The sequence below is a fragment of the Lemur catta genome, chromosome 10 (assembly GCF_020740605.2).
Source record: "Lemur catta isolate mLemCat1 chromosome 10, mLemCat1.pri, whole genome shotgun sequence".
Classification (NCBI taxonomy): domain Eukaryota; kingdom Metazoa; phylum Chordata; class Mammalia; order Primates; family Lemuridae; genus Lemur; species Lemur catta.
Window position 1 is genome coordinate 26,923,015 of NC_059137.1, and position 14,201 is coordinate 26,937,215.

A 14,201-nucleotide genomic window follows, 5' to 3' on the forward strand; every position below is an offset into this window, starting at 1 on the left:
GAATAAAATACTTAGAAATAAATTTAACAAAAAAAAAGTTTAAGATTTGTACATGTACATCAATGAATACAAATTAAAGACAACCTAAATAAATGGAAATAAATCTTGTGTTGATGAATCAGAAGCCTGAACATTGTTAAAATGCCAATAGTTCCCAAACTGATTTACAGACTTAAAGCAATGCCTATCAAAATGCAAGCTGGCTTCTTTGCAGAAACTGTCAAGTTAATCCTAAAATTTGCATGTAAATTCAAGTGACTCAGAATAGTCAAAATAATTCTAAAAAGGAAGAACAAACTCAGAAGACTTATGCTTCCCGATTTCAAAACTATGAAGCTACCATAATTAAGACTGAGTGATAACAGCGTAAGGATAGGCATACATATATGAATGGAATAAAACTGAGAGTCCAGAGGTAATCAGTTGATTTTTGACAAGGGTTGCAAAAACAATTCAATGAGAGAAAGAATAATTTTTTCAATAAAAAGTGCTGGGACAACAAAATATCCACATGTAAAAGAACGAAGGTGAAGGTCAGGCATAGTGGCTCATGCCTGTAACCCTAGCATTTCTGGAAGCTAATGCTGGAGTATATCTTGAAGCCAGGAGTTCGAGATCAGCCTAGACAATATAATGAGACTCTACCTCTACAAAAAAATTTAAAAATTAGCTGAGTGTGGTGGCACATGCCTGTAGTCCTAGCTACTCAAGAGGCTGAGGCAGGAGGATCACTTGAGCCCAGGAGTTTGAGGCTGCAGAGAACTGTGATAGCACCACTGCACTCCAGCCTGGGAAACAGAGCAAAATTCTGTCTCTAAAAAAACAAAAAGCATACAGTTGAACCCTTCCTCATACCATATACAAAAATTAACTTATAACACATCATAAGAACTAAAATTATAAAACTTTTAAAAGAAAACATAGAGGTAAATCTACATGACCTTGGATTTGGGCAATGGTTTCTTAGATATGACACATAAAGCAAACATAATAAAGAAGAAAAGAGGTAAATTGACTTCATCAAATTTTTTTAAATTTGTGCTTCCAAGGACACTATCAAGTAAAAATAAAATTTATAGGATAAGAGAAAATAACTGCAAATCATATGTGTGATAAGAGTCTAGTATCCAAAATATATAAAGAATTCTTACAACTCAACATTAAAAAGACAAATACAATTAAAAATGGTCAAATGATCTGAATTGATATTTTTCCAAAGAAGATACACAAATCTAATAAGCACACGGAAGGATACTCAGCACCATTAGTCATCAGGGAAATGCAAATTAAAACCACAATGAGATGCCACTTCGCACTCACTCGGGTAGCTATAATGAAAAAAAACAATAGACAATAACATGCACTGGTGAGGGTGCGGTGAAATCGGAACTCTCATATTAATACATTGCTGGTAGGAATGTAAAATAATAAACCACTTTGGAAAAAAGTCTGTCAGTTCCTCAAACAGTTAAACAAAGAATTACCATATGATCTAACAATTCCATTCCTAGAGGATATACCCAAGAGAAAAGAAACACATGTCCACATAAAAACTTTTACATGTATGTTCATAGCTCATTTATTCATATTAGCCAAAAAGTGAAACAACCAAAATGAGGGTACTGGGGAAAATGTAAATGCTAATGGGTATAAGGTTTCTTTTTGGAGTGATAAAAATGTTCTAATATTAACTATGGTAATAACTGCACAACTCTGTGAATATACTAAAAACCTCAATCGTACACTTTAAGTGGGTCAACTGTATGGTATGGAAAATATATCTCAATAAAGCTGTTAGAAAAAATACATACAGCTCAAAATTTGAGGACCGGAAGAGAGTATATGTGAAGAGATTTTACCTCAGATATCTGAAGTACAAATATCTGATATATCAGATATTTGAATTATAGCCACAGACCACCTCCATCGTGGAGACTACCAAAACAAAAATAAATGATCCCTATAGTGACTTGGTTCTAAGTCACAAATTTATACTGTTTTCTTTTTAAGAATACTGCAGATAAGTTTTTAGCCAAAAATATCTAGTTTGAAATAATTTAGCCATAACATTTTTCTAGGTTTAAATAATAATTTTATCCTAAAATCAATTACCTACTGGTGAATAGGGAACAATCCCTAATAATGTTAAGAATAATGAGAATTAGTCCCATGATACAGCTGCAAATAAAATTCATAAAATGTGTCAAACACAGTGACAGAGTGACACTCTTCTTCTCCAATCCTCTCAATAATCATACAATGAAGATGAGAAAATTGGGATTCAGAGACATTAAGTGACTTGCCTGTTCAGGGGTTAGGCAGCAAAATTAGTATTTGAACCCAAGACTGCCTGTCTCTAAAATCATCTTAATGCCATACTACCTCCTATCTTCAAGAAGGAATAAAGCTTCCACCCGGGCAATATTAATAGAAGAGACTGATCACAAATAAGTCCTAATATAAAATCTTGAAATTTTAGCACTTAAAGGAAACTCAGAGAACATCTACCCCAAGCACCTTATTTTACAAATGAGACAACACTTTCTTTGTAGTCTTCGATAAGCCTTGGCTATTTCCACTAACAATATACTAGTAGGCTACCTGTGAGTGTTTCCCGATAGCCTCAGCATAAAGCAAATGAGGAATCACAGAAAATCTGTTTCAGAAAGTCACGGATATGCTAAATAAACTCTCCCAAATTTATCTTTCTAGACTATCATAATAAAAAAAAAAGTTCCTGTTACTTGCCCAGTATGCAGGATTCTATCAAAGGGGAATGATAATACAGGATTTGTAATACTGACTTACAAGTATTAATATTTTGAACTCTTACCTTTGTGGCCACAATAAAGATGGTATAAAGGAACATAAGATTATGCTTTGATATTGCCAGATGTTTGGTGTGCTGGAATGTGAAGATAACTGACCCCAGCAGGGTTACCTTGGAAGGGCTGAAAATAAAACACATTTTAAGTCAGCAAGTAATAACATAATCTATCTCTTTCTCAAAGAGCGCTCTGCAAAACAGTAATTTAATGGGCTATTAATAGATGTAAGACAAAAATGAGATCTATGAATATATTTTAAAAGTTTTGAAAATGCTGAGTTATACAAATTCAAATACCTTTCTTCACAGTATAAAGCACTAGAGATTTTAGAATATTCATACATTTCCAGCTTTCTAACAAAGAAAAAGAAGATTTCTACATGCAATATTTCTGAAACGTATTTGCCCATATTAACACTTTTTTACAAAGGATTTGGAATTCCCATGTTCCACTGCATGATTTGGAACTCGTCTTGAAAACCTTACAGTGCTAAACAAGCTCCCAGGGTGGGATGGAGAAAGAAAAGAAAGCCCTGATTTGTAGCATTTGCCCATTTCCACTGTGTAAACACTCCCATTACAGCCAATTTCAGGCTGCTGCATGCAAAGGAAAAGAGATGCACACAATCTGCTCTCATAAAATAATAATAGCCACCTCCAGCACATCATTTAACCCCAGCACAGCATATTAATTTTAGCTAATATCTTAATATACTAATGCTGAAATTGTAAAGTCTAAAATAAGATGATAATCTACCAAATAAGAAGCATTACTTTCATGTTATATATTTGCCACATATTTAAAGTATATCTCAGTAACAGATCATTGTCTAGCTTTCTATGCATGTACGTAGAAAAACATGTCACAGCGCAAAATATGACAAATTTAAAGGTTCCTATAAGCCATTTAATAAAAAATAAGTTATTTAATTATTACAAGCTAAGGACTCAGTTCAAAACAGGGTTAGGTTTGGGCAAGAGACTTGTGCCTCTCTTAACAATATTATTGGATAACATCCATGTTTTACAACAGTGATCTCTAAATTTTTTTGATTGTAAACCCCTACTGGTTAAAAAATGTGTTTTAAGACACTCTTTAATATAAGTTTATCAATTTAGAAAAATCGAAATCATACCATGTATCTTCTCAAACCACATTGGAATAAAATTAGAAATCAATTCCAAGAGGAACTCTCAAAACTACACAAATACATGGAAATTAAACAACCTGCTATGGAACAATCCATGGGTCAATGACAAAATGAAGATGGAAATCAAAAATTTTTTGAATTGAACAACAAAGACAAGACAAGCTTCCAGAAATCTCCAGTATAAGCAAAACAAAGTAGTGCTGAGAGGCAAGTTCATAGCCTTAAACGCCTACATCAAAAAGGCAGAAAAGGCAGAGCGCGGTGGCTCACACCTGTAATCCTAGCACTCCGGGAGGCCGAGGCGGGAGGATTGCTAGAGGTCATGAGTTCGAGACCAGCCTGAGCAAGAGCAAGACCCTATGTCTACTAAAAAATAGAAAGAAATTAACCGAAAGATCACAAATGAATAAGTTAATGTCACACAACGCCAAGGAACTAGAAGAACAAACCAAACCCAAACCCAGCAAAAGAAAAGAAATAACAAAGATCAGAGCAGAACTAAACAAAATGGAAACCAAAAAAACAACACAAATGATCAACAAAATAAAAAGTTGGTTCTTTGAAAGGATAACGAAATTGATAGAACACTGACTACATTAACCAGAAAGAGAAGAGAAAGGACTCAAATAAGCTCAATTAGAAATGAAAAAGGAGACATTACAACTGATACCACAGAAATACAAAATATCATCCAAGACTACTATGAAAACCTCTACACGCACAAACTCGGAAATATAAAGGAAATGGATAAATTTTTGGAAACACACAATCTCCCAAACTTGAATCCAGAAGAAACAGAAATCCTGAACAAACCAATAATCAGTAGTGAGACTGAAACAATAATACACAATATCCCCAAAACAACAAAAAAGCCCAAAACAAGATGGATCCACAGCTGAATTCTACCAGATCTACAAAGAAGAACTGGCGCCTATCCTACTGAAACTGTTCCATAACATCGAGAAAGAGGGAATCCTCCCTAACTCATTCTACAAAGCCAGTATCACCCTGATACCATCCAGGAAAGGACACAACAAAAAAAGAAAACTACAAACCCATATCCCTCATGAATATATATGCAAAAATCTCCAACAAAATACTAGCAAACCAAATCCAACAGCATATCGAAAAGATAATTCACCATGATCAAGTGGGTTTCATCCCAGGGATATAAGCATGGTTCAACATACACAAATCAATAAATGTGATTCACCACATAAAAAGTATTAAAAACAAAAACCATACAATCACCTTGATAGATGTAGAAAAAGCATTAGATAAAATCCAGTACCCCTTCATGATAAAAAACCCTCAACAAACTAGGAATAGAAGGAACATACCTCAAAATAACAAAAGCCATGTATGACAAACCCACAGCTAACATCATACTGAATGGGGAAAAATTGAAAGCATTCCCCATAAGAACTGGAACATGACAAGGACGACCATTGTCACCACTTCTATTCAACATAGTATTGGAAGTCCTAGTCAGAGTAATCAGGCGAAAGAAAGAAATAAAGGCCACCCAAATCAGAAAAGAGGAGGCTAAACTATCCCTGTTGGCCAACAATATGATTCTATTGTATCTAGAGAACCATAAAGATTCCTCCAAAGGCTCCCAGAATTGATAAATTCAGTAAAATCTCAGGTTAAGAAATTAATGTACCCAAATCAGTATTATTTCCATATACTAATAACAGTCAAGCTGAGGGTCAAGTCAAGAACTCAATAACGTTCACAATAGTTGCAAAGAAAATAAAACACCTACGAATATACTAACCAAGGAGGTGAAAGATTTCTACAAGGAGAGCTACAAAATACTGATGAAATCACAGATGATACAAACAAATGGAAAAACATCCCATGCTCATGGACTGCAAGAATCAACATTGCTAAAATGTTCATACTGCCCAAAGTGATTTACAGATTCAATGCAATTCCCATCAAAATACCAACACATTTTTCACAGATCTAGAAAATAAATCCTAAATTTCAGATGGAAGCAAAAAAGAACCTGAATAGCCAAAACAATCCTAAGCAAAAAGAACAAATCTAGAAGCATAACTATACCTGACTTAAAAGTATACTACAAGACTATAGTAACCAAAACAGCATGATATTGGCATAAAGGTAGACACACAGACAAATGGAACAGAATAGAAAACCTGGAAATAAAGCCATATCGCTATAACCAACTAATTTTGGATAAAGCAGACAAAAACATAAACTGGAGAAAGGACGCCCTGTTCAATAAATGGTGCTGGGAAAATTGGCTAGCCACATGAAGAAGAGTAAAACTTGATCCATATCTCTCACCATATACAAAATTAATTCAAGATGGATTAAAGAGTTAAATGTAAGACCTGAAACCATAAAAATTCTAGAATACAATGGAGGAAAAATTCTTCTGGACATTGGCCTAGGCAAAGAATTTATGACTAAGACCACAAAAGCAAATACACCCATAACAAAAATAAGTGGGACTTAATTAAACGAAAAAGTTTTTGCGAAGCAAAAGAAATAATCAATAGTAAACAGACAACCTACAGAATGGGAGAAAATATTCACAAACTATACATCCAACAAAGGACTATAATATCCAGAATTTACAAAGAATTCAAATCAGCAAGATAAGAAAAAAGCAAATAACCCCATCAAAAAGTGGGCAAAAGACATGAAAAGACTTTTTTCAAAGAAGATAGACAAATGGCCAACTAACATATGAAAATATGCTCAACATCACTAATCATCAGGGAAATGCAAATTAAAACCACAATGAAATACCACCTTACCCCTATCAGAATGGCCATTATTAAAAAGACAAAAACAACAGATGTTGGCATGGATGCAGTGAAAAGGTAATACTTATACACTGTTGGTGGTAATGTAAACTAGTACAACCTCTATGGAAAACATCATGGAGATTCCTCAAAGAACTAAAAGTAACCCTATCATTTGATCCAGCAATCCCACTACTGGTTATCTACCCAAAGGAAAAGAAGTCATTTTATAAGAATGACACCTGCACCTGAATGTTTAAGTGCAGCTCAATTCACAACTGCAAGGATATTAAATCAATCTAAGTGCCCATGATCTGATCAGTGGATAAGGAAAATGTGGTGTGTATGGGTATACAGTAACATACATATGTATGTATGGATATATATATACATACACACACACACATGCACACACACACCATGGAGTACTATTCAGCCATAAAAAGGCATGAAATAATGTCTTTTGCAGCAACTTGGATGGAACTGGAGAACATTCTCCTAAGTGAAGTATCTCAGGAATGGAAAAACAAATACATGTTCTCACTTATAAGTGGTAGCTAAACAACAGCTACAAATAGTCATAAAGTGGTATAATGGACATTGAAAACTAAGAAAGAGGGAGGGTGGTGGGGAGTGAGGAATAAAAATTTACCTATCAGGTATAATTGTACACTATTCCGGTGACGGGTACACTAAAAGCCCTGACTTTATAAAATTCATGTAACAAAAAAACACATGTACCCCCTAAATCTATTTTAAAAAAAAACAACTAAAAGGAATAGCTTTACAACTTTGGAATAAGCAAAGACTTCTTAGTTAGAACACAAAAACAATAAAAAATTGTTAATTACACTTTACCAAAAGTACACACACACAACAAAAAAACAGTATCCAGAATATATAAAGAACTCTGAAGGCTCATGCCTATAATCCCAGCACTTTCAGAGGCCAAGGCAGGAAGATTGCTTGAGGCCAGAAGTTCATGCCTAGCCTAGGAAACATAGCTAGACCCCATCTCTAAAAAAAACAAGCTGGGTATGGTTGCGTGCACCTGTAATCCTAGCTACTTAGGAGGCTGAGGTGGGAGGATTGCTTGTGCCCAGGAGTTCCAGGCTACAGTGAGCTATGATCGCACCATTGCACTCCAGCCTGGATGACAGAGGGAGACCCTGTCTCTAAAAATAAAAACAAAAAACTCTCATAACTCAATAATAAGACAAATAACCCCCCAAAATAGTGGTCAAAGATATATACAAAGGCACATGGACAGAAATAGCCGATAAGCATTCAAAAGACCCTCAACGTCCTTAGTTTGCAGGGAAATGCGAATTAAACCCACAATGAGAAATACATCCACTGGAATTCCTAAAATTAAAAAGATTGACAATTCTAAGTCTTGGAGATAGTGTAGAGAAACTGGAACTCTTAAGACACTTTGGAGAACTTTTAAAAAGTTAAACATACACTTAATATTCAACTCAAACATTCCCATTCCACACCCAGATATTTACCCAAATGAAATCAAAACATGTATACACAAAGACTGGTATATAAATTGTTCATAGCAACTTTATTTACAACAGCTAGAAACTGGAATCAACTCAAATGTCCTCCAACAGATAAAATGGATAAATAACATGTGATCTGTCCATACAATGAAATACAGCAACAAAAAGAAAAAAACTAGTTCATCCTGTGTAGATGAATCTCAAAATCATTTTGTTAAGTGAAAGATGCTAGGCACAAAAGAGTACATATTATAAAATTTCATTTATATAAAATTATAGAGAAAACAAACTGATTCTGTATGTGTGCCTGGAGCCAGGGACAGAGGAAGAGAATGGACTGCAAGAGACAGGAAAGTTTTGGGCTAACAGAAATATTCTTGATAGTGGTCGTAGTTCCTTTGTTATATATTAATACATCTGTCTAAACTCATCAAATGATATTCGTTAAATAGATGTAGTTTTTTAAATACAAAGTATACCTTAATTAAAAAATTTAAAAATGCACCATAGGCCGGATGGTGGCTTATGCCTGTAATCCTAGCATTTTGGGAGGCCAAGGCAGGAGGAATGCTTGAGTCCAGGCGTTCAAGACCAGCCTGAGCAATATAGCAAGACCCTGTCTCTACAAAATATTTAAAAAATTAGCAGGGCACAGTGCCAGGCACCTGTAGTCTCAGCTACTCGGGAGACTGAGGCAGGAGGATTGCTTGAGCCCAGTTCAAGGTTGCAGTGAGCTATGATGACACCACTGTTGCCCAGGCAACAGAGCAAGACTCTTGTTTCAAAAAAAAAAGTACCATTAAGATAAAAGAAACATTCTAACTACCTGTGTAGCATTAACCTTTTAAATTCTCTGAGCCTTAGTTTTTTAACTCACAAACCAGAAATAATATCTACTTCTCAAGTTTGTTGTGAGGATTAGTGATAACACATATTTTTAAAAGTGCCTACATGGCACCTGGCATATAACCCTTGGCTCAAAAAATAACTTAGGATTCTGATTTCAATTGCACTCACTCCTAGAATACTGATTCATATACTACTGCCTAAGACTTTAATTTGGAATATATTGTGTTCTACCAAGTCTCTTGCATACAGTAAGCAGTTAACAAATATGCACTGCATGGATAAATTGAAAGACGTCATAGATATACAAAAGTATTTGGTGATAGATATGTGCAAACTATATATATAAATACATACACAAACATATATACACATACAGTCATGCGCTACATAATAATGTTTAGGTCAACGATGGATCACACATACAAAGCTAGAGCAGAAAGATTTTAATGGAGCTGAAAAATTCCTATCACCTAGCGATGCAGTTGTCATAACATCACAGGAAAATGCATGACTCATATATCTGTGATTATACTGGTATAAACAAATCTACTGCACTGCCAGCTGTATAAAAGTCTAGCACTTACAATTATGTACAGCACATAATACTTGATAATAATAATAAACAACTATGTTATCAGTTTATGTATTTACTATACTATACTTTTTATCATTATTTTAGAGCATAATCCTACTTATTTTAAAAAAAAAAGTTAACTGTAAAACAGTCTCAGGCAGGTCCTTCGGGAGGTATGCCAGAAGGCACTGTTATCACAGGGGACGACAGCTCCACACATGCTATTGCCCCTAAAGACAAAATGTGGAGGTGGGAGACAGTGATGTTGATAATCCTGACCCCTGTGTAGGGCCTAAGATAATGTACGTGTTTGTGTCTTAGTTTTTAGCAAAAGTTTAAAAAGTGAAAAACAAATAAGAAATTTTAAAACTAGAAAAAAGCTTATAGAATAAGGATATAAAGAAAATATTTTTGTACAACTGTACAATGTGTTTGTGTTTTAAGCTAAGTGTTATTACAAAAGAGAAAGTTAAAAAAAATTTTAAAGTTTATTAAGTAAAAAAGTTACAGTAAGATAAGGTTGTTGTTGAAGAAAGAAAACTTTTTTTATAAATTCAGTGTGGCCTAAGTGTAGTGTTTATAAAGTCTACCGTAGTATACAGTAACATTCTAGCCTAGGTCTTCACATTCACCCACTGCTCACTCACTGACTCACTCTGAGCAACTTCCAGTCCTGCAAGCTCTGTTCATGGCTAAGTGCCCTATACAGGTACACCATTTTTTAACTTTCATACCATATTTTTACTATACCTTTCCTATGTTTAAATATACAAAAACTTACCATTGTGCTAAAATTGCCTACAGTATACAGTGTAGTAACATGCTATACAGATTTGTAGCCTAGGAGCAATAAGCTATACATATATCCTAGATGTGTAATGGCTTATACCATCTAGGTTTACATAAGTATGTTCTGCAATGTTTGCATGATGACAAAAATCATCTAATGACACTTTTCTGAGAATGTATCCCCATTATTAAGCGACACATGACTATATACATACACAGAACAGATCGTAATAGACCAATGATCTATCTCACCTGACCCATTTGTTGATAATTCATACATTCATCTAATATGTATTGAGTGTCTATGTGCTAGGTTCTTGGAACACAAGAGCAATCAAAAGAGACAGAAATCCCTGTCCTTGGCACTTTGTATTCTTTGAAGACTGGGGATAGGAGCCAAGGAGAGAGGACAATAAACATAATGAATAAGTAAATTACAGAATAAGTTAGAAAGTGATAAATGTTGTGTAAAAAGAAAAATAAAGGGAAGTGTTGCAATTTTAAAGAAAGGAGCCCTCACTAAGAAGATAAGCTTTGAGAAAAGGAGATAAGAGAGTTAGCCATTTGAGGAAAAAGACTCTAGGCAGAGAGAAAATCTAGAGTTAAACCAGACTGTACTTGGCTTGCTCAAGGATATAGAGTGGAGTGAGCAAGGGAGACAGTAACAGATGAAATCAAGGCAAAATGGGTATGGGGGAGAGGCAGATCCTGGAGGGCCTTATAGGCCATTTGGGGGAGTCACTGCCAGGTTTTGAACAGAGGAGAAACACAATTTGTTTTTGGTTATAAAAGCCCAAAAAAATGCTTCATGGAAGATGCTTCAAGGCATATACTTAAAATGAGGAAATTTTCTGCTGAATATCACTAATATTTATAACTTATCATCCATCAAAGCCTCCTTTGGTTCTATTTCTAAACTACCTCATTCAAACTTTAAGGGATACTTTCCAAGTTAAATATACTGGAATTTGTTAGTTCACTTAAATGTAATTCATCATACTGCTTTTTGACCTTCATTTTTAATCCATTTATAATCTTTTAATCCATTTTTAATTAGAAAATGAGCTTATTTTTACATGAAGTCTTTCCTCACCTTGCTTGTTATGGCCACTATAAGACTTTTCCTTCTTGAATTGTGGGACAGTCATTTCTCTACTTCATTTTTAGGTGTATCAGAAATGTATCTGCAACCCTTTTAAGACTGAGTCAGTGTCTTTAGAGAAAAGGTAATGATTAGATTCTCTTAAATAGACGCAAAAGGCAGTGTGCATCTTACAAGTATAGAATGGGTTATTTCTTCTAATCTTTTCCTACTTTTATATGTAATTAAGCTCAACTGTCATTTTTTAATGAAACTCACAGTGCTTCATGATATGTATCGATTTGTTCCCATAAACGTGACATTTTACTATCAGAACTATGTATAATCTGAAATCTGGGTGATGTTGTAGTCATTAATAAAAATGCCATAAGTCTGTAATTGAGTCATTCCCACCCATAAGTCTGTTTATATGTAGTTCTCTTTTCATAAATACATACTCTTCCCACAATTCTCCAGCAATCCAGAGATTTTTATTTGGTTTTGTTTTCTAAGGGGAAGAACCCACAAAGAAGGGAATCAATATTTATTACTATTTTAAACTATATTTGAGAGAGCAAACTTAATGAAAGAATAAAATTTGCTAGCTCTCTTCCCATTATCATTACTATTTATTTTTTCAGCTACATTTCCTCTATATTTAGGACCCCAAAATGTTCTTAAAAAGAAATTTGGTAGTATCTGAGGATAAAAATCCAGGTCTCAGTATAATTTATACCAACTTACTAGGACATTTTCAGCCATTCATGATCTTCTGGTTTCCAATCTCCTTTTACCAACCTCTCAAAATTTGTGATAATGGTACCACCTGCACCTAAAAATAAGAAAACAAAACAAGAATATTTAGCCAAATTTTCTTGAAAAATTATTTGAGGGGAGCTGTAATTCTATCACCTGATTTAAAATTCCATGAGGATTCCCAAAATATAATTCTTGGGAGAAAGAAAAAAGTTGCCTTGTCTATTTAAGGTACTGAAACAATTATAATTCTTCCTTTTCACCAGCATGGAACTGTCTGTTCTACCATAATTAAGGTTAAACTGGGGCCTCAGACACAAAGATATGGCTAGAGGTTTGTTTCACAACTGAAAAATAAAATTCTCTGTTTTATTATTTCCTTTCCTGATATTGATTTTAGGTGAAGTACACTATAACAAGAGGTTAGAGAAATTTGTTCAATTCTACATACAAAATAACAATAAAGGTAAGTTATGCAAACTGAACATGAACCCATAACCAATCATGTTATTTCCAGTAATTCAGAATAGAAAAAAAAAAACACAGAAATGACAGAGCAATGTTTTTTCTTTACACGTATCACACACTTTCTTACGTAAACTTGTATTTATGATGGCATTATACACCTTAATTAACTATGAATCCCTCTGATTCTGGGCTACTAATCAAACTAATCATAAAAACTTTACGTAATAAATAGCCAGGCACAAACTAATGGTTGATGACCAGTACTAGTAAAAAGTACTAGTTTTAAATTAACTAAAAAGAAACAGGTTTTCACCTTCCAAAAAGACTGTTATTAAAGTACAGTGATCCCCATTAAAGTAACAAGAGAATTGTTGAGTTGTTGTGGTATACCAGTGACAGAATATTTATGAACACATATCGTTAATATTACCTCGGGCCCATCCAATAGCTATCATGACTAGCCAGCCATTTTTGTAATAGCTATTAGCATGTGTGACTCCACCTACTATTTTCCAAGTTCTGGTCACTTCCTTCATTCCTGCAGCCAGGAGTTGAACAGGTAAAAATGAATAGCCCTGGGAAACTAGGTCGCACGGGCAAAAAAATATAATATACCTGAAATTGAAATTGTAATATTTTAATATATGAATGGAATCAGAAGAACAGAAATAAAAGTCTTACCTATCAGCAATAACAATTTGGCAAAACACAACAAATGGAATTATTCACGTAAACATTGAACTTGAATTCAATAAAAACACAGTTTGGGTAGGGAGTCAATTTTTTAAATCGCACAAAACATGTAATCTGCCAAAAAGTCATGATCAGAGGAGAATGTAAATTTTAGATTTCTGAATACTCTATAGATGTATGAAATAGTTACTGAGTTCCTCATTTGTGCCTATACTGTTCTAGAATCTAAGTGCTAAATCCACTAACAAAATAAAGCAAATGTATAATCACTTCCAGGGGTAGGGACTCCTCTAGCTACACAGTGTTTTTGTCTTCTGGGAAAATGAATTAGAGCAAAGGACCTTTGGTAACTGAGCAAGGGTTACATTTCAACCTCCACTAACTTCTCCACCTGTGCCCCTTTGTGTAGGACATAAACTGTAATCTATACAAAGGTGGGTAGACAGTCCATAAGAAGCCAGATTTATGTTAAGGAAAAACATATTTTCATACAGTTGAAAAAATATGAAGCTTATTTTTTAATTTAGTTGACTAAGCTTAAGTTTTAACAAAATTAAATTGTGATTAAAGAATAATTCACCCCTTCTCTTGTAAACTATTTTTTTAAACTTCATTTGTTCTAAGCATCTGTTCAAACACTAGCAGTAGTATCTATTGGAAAACACACTGCTTTTTTTCCCTCTCCATTCCTAAAATACCCTGGTAGACAATTTTGTGCTTATAGC

General features: G+C 34.2%; 1 protein-coding gene across 1 annotated transcript in view; it reads right to left on the minus strand.

Moving 5' to 3' along the window:
- The window catches only part of TMEM38B (transmembrane protein 38B), a 43,151-nt gene that overhangs the window by 7,882 nt on the left and 21,068 nt on the right, over window positions 1-14,201 (minus strand). Inside the window, exons 3-5 of the mRNA XM_045563101.1 lie at window positions 13,214-13,398; window positions 12,304-12,391; window positions 2,834-2,951 (exon numbers count right to left, since the gene is read on the minus strand). Coding sequence (XP_045419057.1) covers window positions 2,834-2,951; window positions 12,304-12,391; window positions 13,214-13,398 — 391 coding nt within the window. The remainder of the gene's footprint in view (window positions 1-2,833; window positions 2,952-12,303; window positions 12,392-13,213; window positions 13,399-14,201) is intronic.